The sequence below is a fragment of the Hylobates moloch genome, unplaced genomic scaffold (assembly GCF_009828535.3).
Source record: "Hylobates moloch isolate HMO894 unplaced genomic scaffold, HMol_V3 SCAFFOLD_8, whole genome shotgun sequence".
NCBI lineage: Eukaryota > Metazoa > Chordata > Mammalia > Primates > Hylobatidae > Hylobates > Hylobates moloch.
Genome location: NW_026652283.1, coordinates 79,322,413 through 79,344,958, shown reverse-complemented (window position 1 = coordinate 79,344,958; position 22,546 = coordinate 79,322,413). Strand labels below are relative to the sequence as shown.

General features: G+C 44.0%; 1 protein-coding gene across 10 annotated transcripts in view; it reads left to right on the top strand.

Annotated features, from left to right (window-relative positions):
* The window catches only part of RBM6 (RNA binding motif protein 6), a 140,615-nt gene that overhangs the window by 107,154 nt on the left and 10,915 nt on the right, over positions 1–22,546 (top strand). For 6 of the 10 annotated variants that reach the window (XM_032161501.2, XM_058442232.1, XM_058442235.1 and 3 more), the window contains 11 exons: positions 4,428–4,502; positions 10,430–10,490; positions 12,670–12,945; positions 13,344–13,504; positions 14,459–14,556; positions 15,746–15,788; positions 15,930–16,011; positions 16,255–16,340; positions 16,742–16,888; positions 20,689–20,784; positions 21,896–22,156. In XM_032161501.2, coding sequence (XP_032017392.1) covers positions 4,428–4,502; positions 10,430–10,490; positions 12,670–12,945; positions 13,344–13,504; positions 14,459–14,556; positions 15,746–15,788; positions 15,930–16,011; positions 16,255–16,340; positions 16,742–16,888; positions 20,689–20,784; positions 21,896–22,156 — 1,386 coding nt within the window. Of the gene's footprint in view, positions 1–2,894; positions 2,931–2,978; positions 3,017–3,342; positions 3,510–4,427; positions 4,503–10,429; positions 10,491–12,669; positions 12,946–13,343; positions 13,505–14,458; positions 14,557–15,745; positions 15,789–15,929; positions 16,012–16,254; positions 16,341–16,741; positions 16,889–20,688; positions 20,785–21,895; positions 22,157–22,546 lie in introns of those variants that run through there. The other 4 variants (XM_058442238.1, XR_009214437.1, XM_058442240.1 and 1 more) reach the window with 4 other exon arrangements.

Below are 22,546 nucleotides of genomic sequence, written 5' to 3'. Positions count from 1 at the left end.
TTTTTTTTTTTTTTTTTTTTTTTTTTTTTTAAAGAGACGGAGTCTCACTCTGTCGCCCAGGCTGGAGTGCAGTGGCGTGATCTTGGCTCAGTGCAACCTCCGCCTCCTGGGTTCTAGCAGTTCTCCTGCCTCAGTCTCCCGACTGGCTGCCTCAGTCTCCCGACTGGCTGGGATATACAGGTGTATATCACCGCAACCAGCTAATTTTTTCTATTTTAGTAGAGACAGGGTTTCACTGTGTTGCCCAGGCTGGTCTCGAACTGAGCTCAGGCAATCCACCCACCTCGGCCTCCCAAAGTGCTAGGATTACAGGCGTGAGCCACCGTGCCTGGCCTATATGGTACCTCTTTAGGAGCCAGACCTGGTTAATCAGACACATGGCTTTCATGATTCCTTTGCTTGAGTAGCTTAATAACTCAATAAATCAAAAGATGAATAAATATTCTAATGTGTGAAGACAGATAATAGGCAATTAAGAATGGACATCCACGGCTGGGCGCTGGGGCTCATGCCTGTAATCCTAGCACTTTGGGAGGCCGAGGTGGGTGGATCACGAGGTCAGGAGGTAGAGACCATCCTGGCCAACACGGTGAAACCCCATCTCTGCTAAAATACAAAAAATTAGCTGGGTGTGGTGGTGGGCGCCTGTAGTCCCAGCTACTCGAGAGGCTGAGGCAGGAGAATTGCTTGAACTTGGGAGGCAGAGGTTGCAGTGAGCCAAGATCGCGTCACTGCACTCCAGCCTGGCGACAGAGTGAGACTCCATCTCAAAAAAAAAAAAGAATGGACATCTACTGAAGGTGATTGCATCATCCTACCCATTCATTAGTCTAACCCCCTACAGGTTACTTTCCTAGGAGACACTGACAGGTCTCTGTTTTCTGAAATCCAGAGAAAGGCAGCAATGGGGAGGGGTGCACTGTATGTATGTCATACCTGTGCTTGGTATATCTGGGTTGCTTGTGTATGATAGCAGCTAGGGAATCAAATCATAGATAAATTGTTCTCATACAGGTTTGTCCTATGACTACCTATTCTTATTAAACAATTGGCTATATTGACCCTTTTTGGTTTTGGAAAAATAATAATAATTTTTTTAAGAGGGAAAAACAAACAATTGGCTACCCTTCAACAGTGGTGTTAAAACCATTTCACATTATTTAGCAGTGGTCACTGTCTGCTTACGTCTAACTATGTGCAGGTTGAGAAAAAGGACCGCCCGAGTTATAGATGATTCTGTGAGAATAAGAAATCATTGCTTTTGTAACACATGAGGTAAAAGTAATCTGAGAGATGACATGCTGATGGGGACTCCTGGCAAGGGGAGTTCCCTACGCTCAACAAAAGGTCATCCACAGCTACTGGAACATTTTTGTTGTCTGAGAAGTATAAAGTGCCTTAGAAATACCTGAATCCATTAATGCCTCCAATTGGTGAAATCAGAATTTGCAGGTGACTGAAATTGACAGTAGTGCCTTGTTCTGGTTCACTGTTCAAATGACAACCCACATGTTTTATGGATATGTATGCTCTAACAGCAGTATCTCCCTCCAGAGCCACTGTGTACTAAGCACCAGGTCCTCCAGGGATAGTTGGCTCTATTCAGTCTTTCATTCATTCAACAAGAGCTTACTAAGCTCCTTTTTGGTACCAGATACTGTTTGGTGCTGAAAATAAATAAAAGGCCAGCAAGATTAAGTAGACTGTAAGCTCTGGACCAGTAATTTGACAACAGAAAGTACTGTCGTAAAGATACAGTTTCTGATGTGTAGTGACCATTCTGTATGAAACCTTAGTCTTTCAGGAGATTAAAATGGGTGGTGAAATATTCCTACCTAGCAAGCAAGCAAGGTGAAATGAGTGGCTATTTGACTCCTACCTGCTGATGCTGGTCTTTTTTGGTTCCTAGGGCTTATAATGATCAACATTTCTTGAGCCCTCACTATATTCTATGCTAAGCTCTTTACATGTATGAATTTACTTAATCTTCACAGCCACCCTAAGAAGTAGGTACTGTTGTCCTTACTTTACAGATGAGGAAATGGAAGCACAAAGAAGTTAAGGACGTTGCTGAAGGTCATGGAGTAGAGGCAGGATTCAAATTTAGGGAACTCAGCCTACAGTCCATGCTCTTAAAGATGTTATATACTGTCTCTGGGCTTAGAAGGGGTTCATCTTAGGCCGGACACGATGGCTCACGTCTGTAATCCCAGCACTTTGGGAGGCCAAAGCGGGCAGATTACGAGGTCAGGAGTTCGAGACCAGCCTGACCAACATAGTGAAACCCCATCTCTACTAAAAATACAAAAGTTAGCCAGGCGTGGTAGTGTGCGCCTCTAGTCCCAGCTACTTGGGAGGCTGAGGCAGGAGAATTGTTTGAACACGGGAGGCGGAGGTTGTGGTGAGCCGAGATTGCGCCACGGTACTCCAGACTGAGTGACAGAGCAAGACTCTGTCTCAAAAAAAAAAAAAAAAAAAAAGACGGCCAGGCACAGTGGCTCACGCCTGTAATTCCAGCACTTTCGGAGGCCGAGGTGGGTGGATCACCTAAGGTTGGGAATTCGAGACCAGCCTGACCAACATGGAGAAACACCGTCTCTACTAAAAATACAAAATTAGCCAAGCGTGGTGGCGCATATCTGTAATCCCAGCTATTCGGGAGGCTGAGGCAGGAGAATCGCTTGAACCTGGGAGGCGGAGGTTGCAGTGAGCCGAGATCACGCCATTGCACTCCAGCCTAGGCAACAAGAGTGAAACTGTCTCAGGAAAAAAAAAAGGGGCGGGGGGGCGCTTCATCTTGACTAACGTCCTGCATTGGTAGAGCTTGATAGAGTGGTCCTTCCCAGACCCTTCCCTGCATACAGAGCCTGTCTCTTTTCTGATTGGTCCCTAAGGCCAGATTACCTGTCCCTAATACTGAGCAGAAGCTGGTGAATGAAACAGGAGATCCCTCAGTCAAAACAAAAAAAAGGAAAAAGAAAAATGAAACAGGAGATCCCTTCTCTACAGCCCAGATGTAAGTCCAGCTGTGCCCTTCACCACCTGGGTGACCCCACCTCTGTGAACATAGGTCCTCATCTGTAAAGTGTAGATAATGTTATTTCATCAAATCATTTAGGGGATTAAATAAGATAATGTACTTAGCGGTTTCTGGCTCTGAGTAAGTGCTTAATAAATGTTAGCAATTTTTATTATCATTGTCCTTAGCCTTGAGAACAAGCCAGGGAATAGTTTCTCAGACCAGATGCTAAGACCTAGGTAGATGGGCAATTTTCCTTGGTTTTGACAAGACAATAATTTTATCCTGTGTATTTCTCTTGACTTTTTTGATGTGAAAAGCAGAGAGGTAAAGCATTATTTGACAGATGTATGGATTCAAGCAAGAAACTGAGGTCCAATTGCAAAGAAATGGCTTGTATAACTCAGAGCCCTGTCTGAGGAAACACAGAGGACCCTAGAGGGCGGAGAATGAACACAGCGCAGGGGCTAGTTCCAGAGTCGCATTCTCGGTTAGTTCACTTTCAAGTGTGGGTGAGGGTCCCTTGGCAGTAGGCAGAGAATTTTTTTCCCCTGCACCAACACATATCTGCTGGCTAGTGTTTATTAAACAAAACTTTATTTTAATGTGAAATAGAATTCATGACTTGCCCAAAATGGAGAGGCAAGGGAGCTCTTTAACAGGCTTGTTGAGCCCCTTTTCTCACCTGTTCCTGTGCCAGACTTTCCCAAAGGCTTACTTGCCAATGGTTGCTCCTCGGATCTCAGAGCTAGCTCACTCTATAGGCTCCAAGCCAGAGTGATACCGCCGCCGCCGCTGTTGCTCCCACCAGCCATTCAGTTTCCTGCTGTAAGGATGTAACTTGCTGTGAAGCTTTCACCTTCCTCCTTTCTTCCTGTCTTCAATGTTGTATGTCTTTGTCCTGGTGCTTTTGCCATACAGCCAGTGTTTCAAAGAAAATTTTCGGGCACTAAAGTTATAGCCCTTATTACCGTTCCAAGGAGATGTAAGATAGCTGTGGAAAAAAAGAGGGCTCCTCTGCCTCTGTGCAGAAGGAAGAGTTTGCTTCTTGATAGTGTGCTAGCTCCTGAGCTAGGTGGGGGACTTGCTGGGATTCAAGAGAGTGCATTACCTGACCTCTGGACAAGTAGACTGGGCATAGCCTGCCCAAGGACAGCACCCTAACCTACAGGAACCAAGGCCGAAGACTGATTTCACCTTCTCGTACTCCCCTTTCCTAAGCTAAAGCTTGCTCTGCAACACTGCCCCAGGTCTGTGGCTTAAAACAGCCATTTCCTTTCACCAGTGAATTAAGCTCACTCTTTATAAAATGTTTCAGCTTGGGGATTGGAAAGGCTCTCTGTGCCTTTCTGTCTCTGTCTGTTTCTCCAAGGGTTGATGTTGATGGCTTCTGTCTTTGTCTTTACAGGGAACTCTAATGATCCAGGACAAAGAAGTTACCCTGGAGTATGTACCAAGCCTGGATTTTTGGTACTGCAAACGAGTAAGTACCAAGAATCCCTTTCTTTAGAAGTAAGTATCTGGAATAACAGCTCCTCCATATCTCTAGGAAGGCTGCCTGCTAACATGCATTCCCAAGGACAAAGCTCTTCTTCCTCAGGTCACTTCAGTTGAACAGGAGGAGGTCAAGACGAGGTCATTCATAATTTGTCTTTCCCAGCTGCTGCATGTGGCCATAGAGAGTTCTGGACCTGCAGTTGGAGACACTTTCCCAAGGACATGTGCCATTATTTCTATCAGTCATAAAAATAACAGTTCCTTGACATATAATATCTTCTCACCTCTCCTGGGGGTGGTCATAAAGGAATTCTTGTTTGGAAAAGTAGGTTTGGAGAGACTAGTTCTTTGGGAGTTGTACATTTTTTGGACATTCTTGGGTTTCCAGGGGTATAGAACTTCAGACACCATGGCATTTTACCTCTGTTAAACTCCATATTCTCTTAGAGTGGGATATTTAAAATTTTAGGCTATACTCTTTTTTTTTGAAATGGAGTCTCATTCTGTTGCCCAGGCTAGAGTGCAATGGCGTGATCTCAGCTCACTATAACCTCTGGCTCCTGGGTTCCAGCGATTCTCCTGCCTCAGCCTCCCGAGTAGCTGGGATTACAGGCACGTGCCACCTCACCTGGCTAATTTTTGTATTTTTAGTAGAGATGGGGTTTCACCATGTTGGCCAGGCTGGTCTTGAACTCCTGACCTCAAGTGATCCACCTGCCTCGGCCTCCCAAAGTGCTGGGATTATAGGCGTGAGCCACTGTCCCCAGCCTGTTTATTTATTTATTTATTTATTTTGAGACAGAGTCTCGCTCTGTCGCCCAGGCTGGAGTGCAGTGGCACGATCTCAGCTCACTACAACTCTGCCACTGGGGTTCAAATGATTCTCCTGCCTCAGCCTCCTGAGTAGCTACGATTACAGGCACGTGCCACCACACTCAGCTAATTTTTTTGTAGTTTTTAGTAGAGATGGGGTTTCACCATCTTGGCCAGGCTAGTCTTGAACTCCTGACCTCATTATCCACCCACCTCAGCCTCCCAAAGTGTTGAGATTACAGGCGTGAGCCACTGCACCCAGCCTGCTATCCTCTTTAAAGGTCCAGTTTGATTGCAGTGAACATGAAAATATAATTTGTTTTCATTGCTACTACTTAGTATCAAAAATAATTATGAAAAATATATAGAGTTTCTGAGCCCTGATGCACTCAAAATGTTACAGTACTTAGTAAATTTAGTAAAGACTTTAGCTTGACGTTTGTGTTAGTCAGTAGAATACAACTTGAAGAGCTATGATTGTTATTAGCCAAAGTACTCATATTTCATGGATATACTCCCTTAGGGTGTCATTTTAGGAAGATATTTCGTTTGCTTTTATTTAGATAAAATACATGTTACATTACATTTGCCATTTTAACCATTTTGAAGCATTAATTCAGTGACATTAAGTACCTTCACAATGTTGTGCAGCTATCAACACTATCTACTTCCTAGAACTTTTTTTTTTTTTTTTAATAGGAGATGGGATCTCACTATGTTGCCCAGGCTGGTCTCACAGTCCCCGGCTCGAGTCATCCTCCCACCTCAACCTCCCAAATAGCTGGGACTACAGGTGCCATCATGTCCAGCTTAGTTCCAGAACTTTTTTTTTTTCTTTCTTTTTTTTGAGACAAGATCTCTTGTTTCTCAAGCTGGAGTACAGTGATGTGATCATGGCTCACCACAGCCTTGACCTCCTGTGCTCAAGCGATCCTCTCACGTTGGCCTCCCGAAGTTCTGGGATTGCAGGTGTGAGCCACCATATCTAGCCTCAGATCTTTTTTAAACCCTCAAAAGGAAAATTAATCAGTCACTTCCCACTTCTTCTTCCCCCAGTCCCCAGAAACCATTAATCTTTTTTCTATCTCCATAGATTTGCCTATTCTGGATATTTCATATAAGTGGAATCAAAATATGTAAACTTTTGTGTTGGCCTTTCACCTAGCATGTTTTCAGAGTTCATATATGTTATAGTATTTGTCAGTACCTCATTTCTTTTTGTGGCTAAATAATATGAATATATCACATTTTGTTCATCCATTCCTCAGTTGATGGACATTTGGGTTGTTTCTACCCTGACTTTGGTGAATAATAGAACCTTCATGTGCTAGTTTTTGTTTGAACAGCTGTTTTCAGTTATTTGGGGGTATGTATCCAGGAGTGGAATTGCTGGGTCATATGGTAATTTTATATTTAACTCTTTGAGGAATCATCAAACTGTATTTCTTTTATTAGCAAACTTTTTCATAGACTACAGCTGTACCATTTTATATTCCTATCAGCAATATATAAGGGCTTCATTTCTCCACCTGCTTGCCAACATTTGTTCTTTTCCCTTTATTTGATAATAGCCATCCTAATGGGTATGAAATAATATCTCATTGTGGTTTTGATTTGCATTTCCCTAATGACTTTGAGGGTCTTTTTTCATGTGTTTGTTGGCCATTTGTATATCTCCTTTGGAGAAATGTTCAACCAAGTCCTTTGCCCTTTGGAATTGATTTGCATGTCTTTTTGTTGTTGAGTTGTAAGACTACTTTATATTTTCTGGATATTAATCCCTTATCAGATATATGATTTGTAAATATTTTCTATGTGTTATCTTTCACTTTCTTGAGAGTATCCGCTTTCTAAAAAAAAAAAGAGAGAGAGAGAGAGAGATAAGGTCAGCCAGGTGTGGCTCATGGCTGTAATTCCAACACTTTGGGAGGCTGAAGTGGGCAGACCACTTGAGCCCAGGAGTTCGAGACCAGCCTGGGCAACATGGCAAAACCCCATCTCTACAAAAAATACAAAAATTAACTGCGTGTGGTGGTGCATGCCTATCGTCCCAGCTACTAAGCAGGCTGAGGTGGGAGGATCACCTGAGCCCAAGAGGTCGAGGCAGCAGTGAGCCATGATAGTGCCACTGTACTTCAGTACTCCATCCTGGGTGACAGAGCAAGACCTTGTCTCAAAATTTTTTTTAGCTAGGTGCGGTGGCTCACGCCTATAATCCCAGCACTTTGGGAGGCCAAGGCAGGCGGATCATCTGAGGTTGGGAGTTGGAGATCAGCCTGACCAACATGGAGAAACCCCATCTCTATTAAAAATACAAAATTAGCTGGGCATGGTGGCGCATGCCTGTAATCCCAGCTACTCAGGAGGCTGAGGCAGGAGAATCACTTGAACCTGGGAGGCAGAGGTTGCGGTGAGCTGAAATTGCAACATTGCACTCCAGCCTGGGCACCAAGAGTGAAACTCCATCTCAAAAAAAAAAAAGAAAATTTTTAAGTTTATTATGTACCTATTAAAAATTTTTTGTAATTAAAACAAATGCTAATGGCGGTATTATTCATAATAGCCAAAAAATGGAAATAACCAAAATGTCCATTGGCTGATGGATAGACAAACAAGTTGGCATATCCATACAATGAAATGCTATTTGACAATGGAAAGGAATGAAGTACTGATGCATATTACAACCTAGATAAACCTTGAAAATACTATGCCAGACACAGAAGACCATACATTGCACAATTCCATGTCCCTAGGGGTAAGAATGGGGGAGGTAACTCCACTAGATTTCTTTTGGGGGTGATGAAAATGTTTCAGAATTAGATTATGGTGATGGTTGCACTATACATTTACTAAAAATCATTGAATTGTACACATAAAATAGGTCAGTTTTATGGGGTTTGTTTTTGTTTTTAAGAGAGAATCTTGGTTTGTCACCCAAGCTGGATTGCAGTGGCACAATCTTGGCTCACGACAACCTCCACCTCCCAGGTTCAAGTGATTCTCGTGCCTCAGCCTCCCGAGTAGCTGAGATTACAGGCGCGTGCCACCATACCCAGCTAATTTTTGTATTTTTAATAGAGATGGGGTTTCTCCATGTTGGCTAGGCTGGTCTTGAACTCCTGGCCTGAAATGATCCAACCGCCTCGGCCTCCCAAAGTACTGGGATTACCAGCATGAGCCATCATGCCAGGCCTGTTTTATGCTATTCACTCACTGGCTGAAGTGTCACATACTTTATTCGTTGGCATGTAGATACTCAGTTGTCCCAGCACCATTTGTTGAAGAGACTATTCTTTCCCCATTGGCACTTTCCCCATTGTTAGAAGTCAGTTGACCATAATCTATAGGTTTATTCCTAGATTCTCAGTTTTATTCTGTTGATCTATATGTTTACAAATAGCACCAGTTACCACAGCAGCTCTCCTGTAGTAACAACTCTCCAATCCCAGTGGCTTAAAACAACAAGCATATTCTTCACTCACATTACATGTTAGGGACTATGGGTTGTTTGCTACAGTTCTATTCCATGTGGCTTCTCATCCCAGGACCCAGGCAGAAGAAACAGTCTCAATATGGGGCAGTGTCCCTCTGGCTAAGGGAGAGAGAGGTTCATTCACACAAGCAGTGGCTCCTAAGGCTTCTCTTAGACCTAGTGTAGGTCTTGTTCACTCATGTTTTATTGGTGAAAGCAAGGAAGGCACATGGCCAAGGCTGACAATGGAGAGAGGAAGTATACTCACCCTGTGGGGAGGCATGACAGCCACTTGGCAGTGGGCAGGGGTGTGTGTGTGTGTGTGTGATCTGTTTATATGGAAGGGAACAATGAAATAACTGACTGTAGTGATCTTACTCAAGTGAGTTAACCTCTCTAGGCCTCAGTTTCCTCATCTACAAAATGAGGAGATAGGAGTACCCATTTCATGAAGTTTATTGGGGTTGTCAGGATCAATAAGTGATGACATATACAGTAGGCCAGATACATGGTATGTACTATATAAGAAGTAGCCGGCTGGGTGCGGTGACTCACACCTATAATCCCAGCAATTTGGGAGGCCGAGGCGGGCAGATCACCTGAGGTCGGGAGTTCGAGACCAGCCTGACTAACATGGAGAAACCCTGCCTCTACTAAAAATACAAAATTAGCCGGGTGTGGTGGCACATGCCTGTAATCCCACTACTCAGGAGGCTGAGGCAGGAGAATCGCTTGAACCCGGGAGGTGGAGGTTGTGGTAAGCCGAGATCATGCCATTGCACTCCAGCCTGGGCAACAAGAGTGAAACTCCGTCTCAAAAGAAAAAAAAAAAAAAAGAATTAGCCACTGCTACTATTGTTATTGTTTTCTCCTCAACTCCATCTGGCAGACCTTTACTCGCCCTATAAGGCCCTCCTCAAATACCATCCTCTTTATAGTTCTTACTCTTTGATTTCCTGCCAACCAAGTTTCTGCCCCCATGGCATTTGGAAGCTCAGTGGCAAAAGTTTAGGGATTTCGGGGTTGGGCAGTGTGCTTGACTTTTTGTTCACATGTTCAGACAAGAATAATTACATTCACATTAAAAATATCTCTTACCTTATTCTGGGCTAGTGAATGTTCCCTTTCAATGTCTTTTAGATAGCTGCCAGAGACACTATCCGTATCTCTTCCTCCTCCTACCTTGTACCTCAGTATCAGTGTTTGAGAAAGGAGTTGATAATTGAATTCTCAGTTCTAGCCAAATGTGAATGGGGATCTCACAGTCAGTTCAGGCCCAAGTTTTGGGTGCAGACTGTAAATGGCTTTGGGACAATAGTATTATATAAACCATTTAACAGTAGTTTTCTAGGCATATTTCCTATAGGAATCTTTATCCAGGGCAAAGGCATTTGGGTTGCGCCAAAGTCCCAGATGCCTTGTTATAAGGTAGCTCTCAAACAGTAGCTCATCAGATCCTGTCTGCCAGCCCTAATCAGTGGGGAATATCAGATTCTTTTTTTAAGCTTTGAGGGGATCTGGGATATGGCTTGTTTCTTTCATTTTGGGGAGGTTTCACTTTGTTAGATATACATAAGATTTTTAAAAATGTTTTCAGTCAAATTGAATTATTTCCTTCTTCCTTACAGTGTAAGGCAAGCATTGGTGGGCACCGATCTTCCTGTTCATTCTGCAAGAACCCAAGAGAAGGTGAGTGGTGAAAGTGGTAGCAGTTTTTATCTCGTGCGTTGAGCAAAACAAATTTCATGTTTTCCTTGGCTTTGAAGAATTATCATCCCTAAATCCAAGTTGATCTACAAACCTTTTTTTTTTTTTTTTTTTTTGAGATGGAGTCTCGCTGTGTTGCCCAGGCTGGAGTGCAGTGGCGCCATCTTGGCTCACTGCAACCTCCGCCTCCCAGGTTCAAGCGATTCCCCTGCCTTAGCCTCCTGATTAGCTGGGATTACAGGCATGTGCCACCACGCCCTGTAGCCCAGCTAATTTTTTTGTATTTTTAGTAGAGATGGGGTTTCACCATGTTGGTCAGGCTGGCCTCGAACTCCTGACCTTGTGACCCAACCCACCTTGGCCTCCCAAAGTGCGGGGATTACAAGTGTGAGTCATGGCACAAGGCCTGCAAACCTTTTTTTTTTTTTTTTTTTTTTTTTTTGAGATGGAGTCTCTCACTCGCCCAGGCTGGAGTGCCGTGGCGCAATCTCGGATCACTGCAAGCTCCGCCTCCCAGGTTCACGCCATTCTCCTGCCTCAGCCTCCCGAGTAGCTGGGATTACAGGCACCCGCCACTGCGCCCAGCTAATTTTTTGTATTTTTAGTAGAGACGGGGTTTCACCGTGTTAGCCAGGATGGTCTCGATCTCCTGACCTCGTGATCCGCCCGCCTCGGCCTCCCAAAGTGCTGGGATTACAGGCGTGAGCCACCGCTCCCGGCCATGAATAGATAGTTTATGAAAACCATTGGGAACCATATCACTAAGATGAGACAGCTTTAATCTGGAAACCTGTCACTGCTATTATGTAATCTCTATATTACTCTCATATAATACCTCTTTTTGAGCCACATGGCTCCCAGTGAACCCTCCAAGAATGAATTAATTACAAGAATGTGCCTCTAATTATAAAACAAACTATAAAGACAAATTATCCTGCTGTAGTAGGACATGTGAAATAAATCATTTATATTTTGAAGGACATCTGCCCATTATGTTTATTTGCGTATAAAGGAGCTACGTGCAGATAGGGTCTGTTCTGAGCTTCACTGGAGGAGGGCCTGTGGTCTTACAGGATTTGAGTAGCTGTTTGAGCACTGTAACACTGGAAGAAGCAAGGCTTCTAGATGTGTGTTTGGGATATGTGTTTCTACTAAACCTTAAGTAAGGGCCATATCTTCGGTAATTTTGTCCCCAGATCTGTTGTTATCATTGATTATAATAGGTTCAAGGTATCATGAAGGATTTGTTATATTTAAATGTTTGGTAAGTGATACAGAGATTTCATAAGATTACATTTTTTAAATGGTTGGATAGTTTCTTCTGTGAACTATTTCATGTCCTGTCTCAGCTTCACTTAAAATATTTTGTCAGGAACTGTCAGAGGACTTTTTATTAGATATTTCTGAGACAATATTAAAAGCATTCCACTCCGGCCATGTTGGCTCACACCTGTAATCCCAGCACTCTGGAAGGCCAAGGCAAGTGGATCACCTGAGGTCAGGAGTTCGAGACCAGCCTGGCCAACATGGTGAAACCTCATTTCTACTAAAAATACAAAAAATTACCTGGGCGTGGTGGCGGGCACCTATAATTCCAGCTACTCTGAAGGCTGAGGCAGGAGAATCGCTTGAACCTGGGAGGCAGAGGTTGCAGTGAGCCAAGATCATGCCATTGCACTTCAGCTGGGCAACAAGAGCAAAACTCTATCTCCAAAAAAAAAAAAAGGCTGGGCGCGGTGGCTCACGCCTGTAATCCTAGCACTTTGGGAGGCCAAGGCGGGTGGATCACGAGGTCAGGAGATTGAGACCATCCTGGCTAACACGGTGAAACCCCGTCTCTACTAAAAATACAAAAAATTAGCCGGGCGTGGTGGCGGGCGCCTGTAGTCCCAGCTACTCCGGAGGCTGAGGCAGGAGAATGGCATGAACCCAGGAGGTGGAGCTTGCAGTGAGCCGAGATCACGCCACTGCACCCCAGCCTGGGGGACAGAGCAAGACTCCGTCTCAAAAAAAAAAAAAAAAAAAAAAAAGGCATCCCAGTATGAGTATTTACTGGCAGGTAAGGAGAAATTACAGTAATAGTGTTTTTTCTTTTGTTTTCCTTTTTTTTTTTTTTTTTGATAAAGCCTTCTAGAGATTCTCTTTGTTTCTGTTCCACTAGTGACAGAGGCCAAGCAAGAATTAATAACCTACCCTCAGCCTCAGAAAACATCCATACCAGCACCATTGGAAAAACAGCCCAACCAGCCCCTAAGACCAGCTGATAAGGAACCTGAACCCAGGAAGAGGGAAGAAGGACAAGAGTCACGCTTAGGACATCAAAAGAGAGAAGCAGAAAGGTATCTGCCTCCTTCTCGAAGGGACGGGCCAACTTTCCGAAGAGACCGAGAGAAGGAATCATGGTCTGGAGAGACACGCCAAGATGGAGAGAGCAAAAGTAAGTAGTTTGTCAGGGTACACACCAGACTGTGATCATCACAATGGAGCATAGATGGCCAATGTTATGTCCGGGAGCTATCTGCTTTCCAGTACCCTAAGAGATCTGTGCATGGCCTGATGACAGAGGCCATTGCTTTCTGTGGACCTTACTGTACTCCTTAAAGGAATCTATGCCCTTCAAATAGTAAATTGCTATATGAATGCAGTAAGGCATGATTTTAGATTTCTAAGTATGGTGAAGAGAAGTATGCGGTATTTATTTGTTTAGCATTTTTTTTACAGAACCAGACTTGCTAGTAGCATCTATAGTAAAAAATGACAGTCAGACTCTTGGGACTTCAAAAATTTATCTTTCTCTCCCTTTTGTTGCCCTTCTCCCATTTATGGTTGATTCAGCCATCATGCTAAAGCGTATCTATCGTTCCACACCACCTGAGGTGATAGTGGAAGTGCTGGAGCCCTATGTCCGCCTTACTACTGCCAACGTCCGTATCATCAAGAACAGAACAGGCCCTATGGGGCATACCTATGGCTTTATTGACCTCGACTCCCATGCGGTGAGTTTCCCTCACCTTGGATTGGCCTAGGGACAGATGGCTAAAGAACCTTCAAGAAGGTTTGACGGGAGGCCGGGCGTGGTGGCAGGTGCCTGTAGTCCCAGCTACTTGGGAGGCTGAGGCAGGAGAATGGCGTGAACCCGGGAGGTGGAGCTTGCAGTGAGCCGAGATTGCGCCACTGCACTCCAGCCTGGGCGACAGAGCAAGACTCCGTCTCAAAAAAAAAAAAAAAAAAAAGGTTTGAGGGACTTCTTGATCATTTGATTTCTTGTGTGCTACCTGATATCATAATCCCTCTTGCTGTCTCCTTTGGGTTTATTGTTCATTCAGGTGAGGTGACAGCCCTCAAAAGTTAGGATACCTTGTGGTTTTCTAGGTTCATTTTTTTCTTTTGTCATTTACTGTTTCCAACTTATTTGCTTGTGAAGAACCTGAGTACTGAATCCTTCATGATTATAGTGAACTTTCTGATTTATTTTGTCTAGCCACAGATGGTTTTATATTTGATGATAAAACATTTCCTCTTTTTCCTCAAAGTATTTATAGATTCTTGTGGCTTAAATTTTTAGTTGCAGGGCCTTTTTCTATGGAAGTAAGGTGAAGATAATGAAAGTCATTGGTATTTCTTAGATTTTTCATGCTCAAAAGTCACAAGGGACTTTGTAAACTGAATCTGATTGATGATAATTGCAACCTAAAAGAAGATGATTTGAATTTCTGAAGTTTATGCCAGAACTGACATCTATTCTGATTCCTATTCCAATCAGTCCTTCATTAAAAGTTGCCTGTTTCTGCCAGTATGCTCTTACTGTTAAAATTTTGACAGAATATAATGTAGTCAATTTATCCTCCGAGAAGGAAAATCCACGTTCACTTCTCTTTCAAAGGAGAATTTTTCTGTCTTTGGGTTCTGGCTTTTTCTGTCTCTGGGTTCAAGTGTGTCTGGTTCTATAGGAAGCTCTTCGTGTGGTGAAGATCTTACAGAACCTTGATCCACCATTTAGCATTGATGGGAAGATGGTAGCTGTAAACCTGGCCACTGGAAAACGAAGGTAAGGCAGAAGGGTGACGATCTCTTGAGCTGCCCCCACTTGTGTTTTTGGGAGGAAACTCCTTTTCCTGGCTGGAAAAACAGTAAAGCATGATGTCTTCCTAACATGGACTGCTTCAGATAGGTGTTTATTACAATTTCTTTCTGAAGCCTGACTTGTCCTGGCTCTCGAATTGTTTTCTTTCTTGAATAATACTAGGTACTTTTGTCCTTTCCCTTTTGACTGTCTGGTGTCTTTCGGTCCCACATGGCCTGGCGTGGTAGCACACATCTGTATTCCCAGCTACTAAAGAGGCTGAGGCGAGATGGGGGGTGGGTTACATGAGCCCAGGAGTTCTAGGCCATAGTGTGCAATGAAGATGCCTGTGAATAACCACTGTACTCCACCCTGGGCAACACAGCAAGACCCCATCTCTTAACAAAAAAATAATGGTACAGTTTTGGATGTGCAGACAGATGTCAATACGTTCTTGCCCCTTGCAATCCTAGGAAAATGCTGTCCGGACTTTTCCTTCCCCTGACCTTGTGCATATTTCCATAGCACTGGGAAATCTAATTTCTCTTTCCTCCTTCACTCATCTTGACCCAGGAGTGGTAACTTGGAAATGGCTGTGTCAAAGAAACAGGCTTACCAATATGGGGCATATCTTGCTCTAGCAACCTCCACTTAATGGCTGTTTTGCTCCACCACTTGGCTTTGTAAGAGTCTTACTGCTCATTGGCCAGGAGTAGTGGCTAACGCCTGTAATCCCAGCACCTGGGGAGGCCAAGGCGGGCGGATCATGAGGTCAGGAGATTGAGATCATCCTGGCTAACATGGTGAAACCTCGTCTCTACTAAAAATACAAAAAAAAAAAAAAATTAGCTGGGCGTGGTGGCGGGCACCTGTAGTCCCAGTTACTTGGGAGGCTGAGGCAGGAGAGTGGTGTGAACCCAGGAAGCGGAGCTTGCAGTGAGCCGAGATTGCGCCGCTGCGCTCCAGCCTGGGCGACAGAGCAAGACTCCATCTCAGAGTCTTACTGCTCATTCTTTTAGGAGTCTCTGAACCACCCAACCTGCTTGCTGTCTAGGTTGGTTCCTTTCCCTGCAAAATGGGGAACAGAGGGTTTCTCGATAGGAACTGTAGGATTAAGTACTCGTCAAATGCCACTTGGTAGCAGCCTTAAGAATTGTTGTGTTATCTGTTGCAGAAATGATTCTGGGGACCATTCTGACCACATGCATTACTATCAGGTAGGCTGTAACAGGTGGGGAGTGCTCTATTAAAATCCTCAGGTGACTGTAAGGGTGATCTTGAATTTTCTTTAGTGGGTAACTGTTAAGGTGAATGACCATTGGATAGTTCTGTAATTTTAACTTGCCTTTCTGTGATAGGGTAAAAAATATTTCCGAGATAGGAGGGGAGGTGGCAGAAATTCAGACTGGTCTTCAGATACAAATCGACAAGGACAACAGTGTAAGTAACCTTTGTTTTATTTCTGTTGCTCTTTTTTGCTTGACTTGCTACTCATTACTTAACATCTGTGTGATCACAGTTGGCAAGATACACTGTTGACTGAGGGTGCTCATCCAGAGAGAGGCATCTGTAGATGCACCTATTTGTGTTGGTCACCCTAATTCTTGGATTGTTCTTGATGAGTCTCCAGTAAGGGCTTCATTGGACAGAGACTAATATTGGCTCTGATCTTGTTACCTTTAGCATCATCTGACTGCTACATATATGATTCTGCTACTGGCTACTATTATGACCCCTTGGCAGGAACTTATTATGACCCCAATACCCAGGTGAGTTTGGGGCTTTTTTTTTTTTTTTTTTTTTCTGTCAATGATCCTTTTGAGAAAAGCTCCCATAATTTGCTACTTGAGGATTTTATTCCCTGGATTCTCTGGATGCTCATTGCATGAAAAGTGGAAAAGTTTAGATCTATGGAAACAGAACTGTTGCCTATATGGAAAATCAGTGCCTTGTGGCAATACAGGTAAGAACAGTGTTGCTCTTGAAAAAGTGAACAGTGGGTGGTCTGAATGTGTCCTGGCCCCTGGAGTAGGTTTTTAGATTGATGTGGACTCTTCTTAGGCTTAAGTGAAAGAGTTGTTTCTTCCCCTAGAAGGGAACTGTGCACCTTAGACCTGGAATTGCTGGGAAACTGAAACATTCTGTAGACTTGTTTCCAACTGTATTGCAGCAAGAAGTCTATGTGCCCCAGGATCCTGGATTACCTGAGGAAGAAGAGATCAAGGAAAAAAAACCCACCAGTCAAGGAAAGTCAAGTAGCAAGAAGGAAATGTCTAAAAGAGATGGCAAGGAGAAAAAAGACAGAGGAGTGACGAGAGTAAGAGGAATTGTTAATCCACTGTCTTTTGCCACATAGTTGTTAAAATGTTGGAGGTATGAACAGAGGATCTCTATGTTTGCAAGTGTAAAGTAACTTTAAAAATACTCTGTCAGCTGGGCGTGGTGGCTAACGCCTGTAATCCCAGCACTTTGGGAGGCCAAGGCGGGCGGATCACGAGGTCAGGAGATTGAGACCATCCTGGCCAACATGGTGAAACCCCTGTCTCTACTAAAAATACAAAAATTAGCTGCGTGTGGTGGTACGCGCCTATAGTCCCAGCTACTCAGGAGGCTGAGGCAGGAGAATTGCTTGAACCCTGGAGGCAGAGGTTGCAGTGAGCTGAGATCGCGCCACTACACTCCAGCCTGGCAACAGAGCAAGACTCTGTATCAAAAAAAAAAAAAAAAACTCTGTTAATGAGTATTTTTACCTGGTGTAGGCAATTCTCTCACCTCTTATATCCCAACTCTCTTTTACAAATGGGAAAACTATGGATGATAGAACAAAGTGACCCAGCTCAAATCCCAACACCTTAGCTCCATACATTTTCACTTTTTTACTTCCTTTTTTTAGTGTTTGACTTTATACACATTTCTCTAGTTGTAATTATAGCAGGAGATACTGTTTAATCACTTTTTATCATAAGTATTTGTTCCATGTTTCTATATTCTCTATTATTTTTAATGCCTACATGGTAAAAATTCACGGTATAACTGTACCTTCATTTTCTTCATCTCTCCTACATTATTTGTCTTCTCTTTCTAATCTTTTCTTTTTCCTTTTCTTTTTTTTTTCTGAGACAAGGTCTTCCTCTGTCTCCCAGGTTGGAGTGCAGTGACATGATCATAGCTCACTGCAACGTCAAGCCCCTGGGCTTAAGCAATCCTCCCACCTCAGCCTCCCAAGTAGCAGCGACTACAGGCATGAGCCACCATGACCAGCTAATTTTTGTTTTTTTGTAGAGACAGGATCTTGCTAGATTGACCAGGCTGGTCTCGAACTTCTGGCCTCAAGTAAGCTTCCTGTCTCAGTCTCCCAAAGTGCTTCAGTTACAGGCAAGACCCACCTTGCTCGCCTCTTTCTAATCTTATACTGTCATAATATATAACATTTAGCATTTTGTTTCTTCTTTTAAATTACTCCCTATGGCACATTTTCAGAATCAGAGATGATGAACGTTTTTGCATCTAATAATCAAATTATTAGGCAGGGCGCAGTGGCTCACACCTGTAATCCCAGCACGTTGGGAGGCCAAGACAGGTGGATGCCTGAGTTTAGGAGTTTGATACCAGCAATATGGTGAAACTCTGTCTCTACCAAAAATACAGAAAAAATTAGCCGGCTGTGGTGATGCATGCCTGTAGTCCAAGCTACTTGGGAGACTGAGTTAAGAGGATCGCTTGAGCCCAGGAGATTGCAGTGAGCTGTGATTGCGCCACTGCAGTCCAGCGTAGACAACAGAGCCAGACTTGTCTCAAAAAAAAAAAAAAAAGAAAAAATCTGCTGGGCATGGTGGCTCATGCCCGTAATCCCAGCACTTTGAGAGGCCAAGGCAGGTGGATTACTTTAGGTCAGGAGTTTGAGACCGCCTGGCCAATATGGTGAAACCCCCATCTCTACTAAAAAGACAAAAATTAGCTGGACATGGTGGCACAAGCCTGTAGTCCCAGCTACTCAGGAGGCTGAGGCTGGAGAATCTCTTGAACCTGGGAGGCAGAGGTTGCAGTGAGCCGAGATCACACCTACCTTGATACCAGTTATGCATTAGTGAAAACGGATGAATTTGCTTGTGGTTCAATTCATAACATCTTTTTTTCCCTTCTTTTTTTTTTGAGACGGAGTCGCTCTGTCGCCCAGGCTGGAGTGCAGTGGCGCGATCGATCTTGGCTCACTGCAACCTCCGCCTCCCAGCCTCAAGGGATTCTCCTGCCTTAGCCTCCTGAGTAGCTGGAATATCAGGCGCTGCCACCACGCCAGCTAATTTTTGTATATTTAGTAGAGACGCGGTTTCACCATGTTAGTCAAGCTGGTCTCGAACTCCTGACCTCGTGATCCGCCCACCTCAGCCTACCAAAGTGCTGGGATTACAGGCATGAGCCACTGCGCCCAGCCTTTTTTTTCCCCTTCTAACACTGTTAGTTATTTAGAAATACAGAAAAGAGGAGAGAGAGTGTGTGTGTGTGTTTAAGAACTTAAGAGTCATACTGATTTAATATTTGGACTCTGCTTCAGCCACTTAATCTGTCAAACTATATTCCCAATCATTTGTAAAATTAAGATATTAAAGCTTACATAGGAGGATCGTAGTAAAGTCTGAAGAAGACAATGTTTATATATACATGCCTCATCTGGTCTGACATACAGTAATCATGCAGTATATACTAACGTTATATTTTATTTTATTTTATTTTTCGAGACAGTCTCTCTCTGTTGCCCAGGCTGGAATGGAGTGGCACGATCTTGGCTCACTGCAACCTCCGCCTCCCAGGTTCCAGCAGTTCTCCTGCCTCAGCCTCCCAAGTAGCTGGGATTATAGGCCAAAACCACCACACCCAGCTAATTTTTGTATTGTTACTAGAGATGGGGTTTCACCATGTTGGCCAGGCTCGCCTTGAACTCCTGACCTCAAGTGATCTGCCCACCTCGGCCTATCAAAGTGCTGGGATTACAGACATGAGCCACTGCGCCTACTGATGTTATGTATTTTAAAGGTTCTTTATTTCAAATTCACTATAGCAATGTTACATATATTTCCGTAATGTTGAATTAGGAGGTTTGGAAAGTCAGCCTAATTTCAACAGGGTTAACTCTTAATCAGTTTTGTTTTTGTTTTTTTGAGACAGTCTCTCGCTCTGTTGCCCGGGATGGAGTGCAGTGGCGCCATCTTGGCTCACTGCAACCTCTGCCTCCTGGGTTCAAGCAATTTACATGCTTCAGCCTCCTGAGTAGCTGGGATGACAGGCATCCACCACCACACCTGGCTAATTTTTGTATTTTTAGTAGAGATGAGGTTTCACCATGTTGGCCAGTCTGGTCTCGAACTCCTGACTTCAGGTAATCCACCCACCCCAGCCTCCCAAAATGCTGGGATTACAGGTGTGAGCCACCGCACCCGATCTTATCAGTTTTTTCTTTGTTTTTTTTTTTTTTTTTTTTTTTCTGAGATGGAGTTTTGCTCTTGTTGTCCGGGCCGGAGTACAGTGCCACGATATTGGCTCACTGCAACCTCTGCCTGCTGGGTTCAAGCGATTCTCCTGCCTCAGCCTCCTGAATAGCTGGGATTACAGGTGCGTGCCACCACACCCAGGTAATTTTTATATTTTTAGTAGAGACGGGGTTTCGCCATGTTGGCCAGGCTGATCTCAAACTCCTGACCTCGGTCATCCACCCGTCTCGGCCTCCCAAAGTGCTGGGATTACAGGCGTGAGCCACTGCACCCGGTATCAATTTTTTTTTTTTTTTGAGAGGGAGTCTTGTTCTGTCACCCAGGCTGGAGTACAGTGGCACAATCTTGGCTCACTGCAAGCTCCACCTCCCGGGTTCATTCTCCTGCCTCAGCCTCCCAAGTAGCTGGGACTACAGGCGCCTGCCACCACGCCCAGCTAATTTTTTGTATTTTTAGTAGAGATGGAGTTTCACTGCATTAGTCAGGGTGGTCTCGATCTCCTGACCTTGTGATCCACCTGCCTTGGCCTCCCAGAGTGCTGGGATTATAGGCATGAGCCACCGTGCCCAGCCCAGCCTTTATCAGTTATTATGAGTGAATATCACGTGAGAGTTACCTCTGGTTTGATCAGTTTCAGGAAAATGCCAGTGAAGGGAAGGCCTCCGCAGAAGACGTCTTTAAGAAGCCCCTGCCTCCTACTGTGAAGAAGGAGGAGAGTCCCCCTCCAGTAAGACCAACATTGATCCCCTGGACCTAGGGCTGGGGCTGGGGATGGTTCTGAGTAGAGGAGGAAGCACAAAGGCTGATGCCTTCCTCTGGTGTTGGTATTTTACCTCACTATGTCTTCCGAATAAGGATTCCCATTTCTTTTGAGTACAAGCATGAGATAAAGTTTTCTATCTGCTAATGGGGGTATTACTGGAGAACCAGAGGCAGTTATCTGCCCTCTTTCTCTCTACCCTGTGCCATTCTTACCAGACGAGATACCTAGCCCTTTTTATCATCTTGTTCTTGTTAGTTCTCTAAATCACCAAGGAAACCCATTTTTTCAGCCTCAATCTTTCCTGCCTTTTGGCGTCATACAAGAATCTCTTAGATATGGAGTGCATGCGTGGTCATTTTTTATAGTTTCTGCCTGTTCAGAGTGAATGATGCTAATATTGGTGCCCATTTTTTAGATGCCTTCAAGCAGTAGTCTCAATCTAATCACCAGTGATTCTGATTGAATGCAGGTATATAACAATAGTGACCATGCATTATTTATTTATTTTGATTGATCATAGACCAATGATTATGCATCATTATTTAACAGTTCTTATAAGGTAGCCTTTTCCTGCTCCACATTATTAATTCAGTTCATTGTAGCATCTATCTTAACCATGCTTTGCCTTTACCTTACATATGAGCTGGATCTGTCTACCCAAGTGCCTATTAATGCAGTTGCTTTTAGTTTACTTCCTAAATCCTCTTTGCTAGAGTCTTAATGAAAGTCATCTTTTCTTCCCTCCGTAAGTTAGAGTAATTTGGAGGTATTTATCTCTTCCTCTTTGTAATTTGTAACCTTTTACTGTTTTCTATGTTTATTTTCCTTTCTCTTCCTTCTCACATTCTGTTGCTAGAGTCACTTCTAAAGGAATCTTTCTTGTTTATTCTTAATGAGCAAGGAGCAAAGCCAAGCTCTGGCCATGTTGCTTCCATCTGGGAAATGAGCAGCATGGCTAGTGAGTTTATTTTGAACCCAATTCAATGAAATGAGATGCCCGTATCAGAATATCAAAAAAAATGGACCCCAAAATATAGGTTGAATTTGGTATTGATCCCTGGCCTTCTCCTTCCAGCCTAAAGTGGTAAACCCACTGATCGGCCTCTTGGGTGAATATGGAGGAGACAGTGACTATGAGGAGGAAGAAGAGGAGGAACAGACCCCTCCCCCACAGCCCCGCACAGCACAGCCCCAGAAGCGAGAGGAGCAAACCAAGAAGGAGAATGAAGAAGACAAACTCACTGACTGGAATAAACTGGCTTGTCTGCTCTGCAGAAGGCAGTTTCCCAATAAAGAAGTTCTGATCAAACACCAGCAGCTGTCAGACCTGCACAAGGTATTAGGGGAAGGAGCTATGCCCTTTCAAACTGTTGACTCTTGGCTGGGCTTTGTGGCTCATGCCTGTAATCCTAGCACTTTGGGAGGCCGAGGCGGGTGGATTGCCTGAGCTCAGGAGTACAAGACCAGTCTGGGCAACATGGTGAAACTCCCTTTGTACTAAAATACAAAAAATTAGCCAGGTGTGGTGTTGTGTGCCTATAGTCCCAGCCACTCGGGAGGCTGAGGCAGGAGAATTGCTAGAACCTGGGAGGCAGAGGTTGCAGTGAGCCGAGATCGTGCCACTGTGCTCCAGCCTGGGTGACAGAGCAAGACTCCGTCTGTTAAAAACAAAACAAAACAAAAAAAACTGTTGACTCTTATTATTGATGGGGATTATAGGGAATAA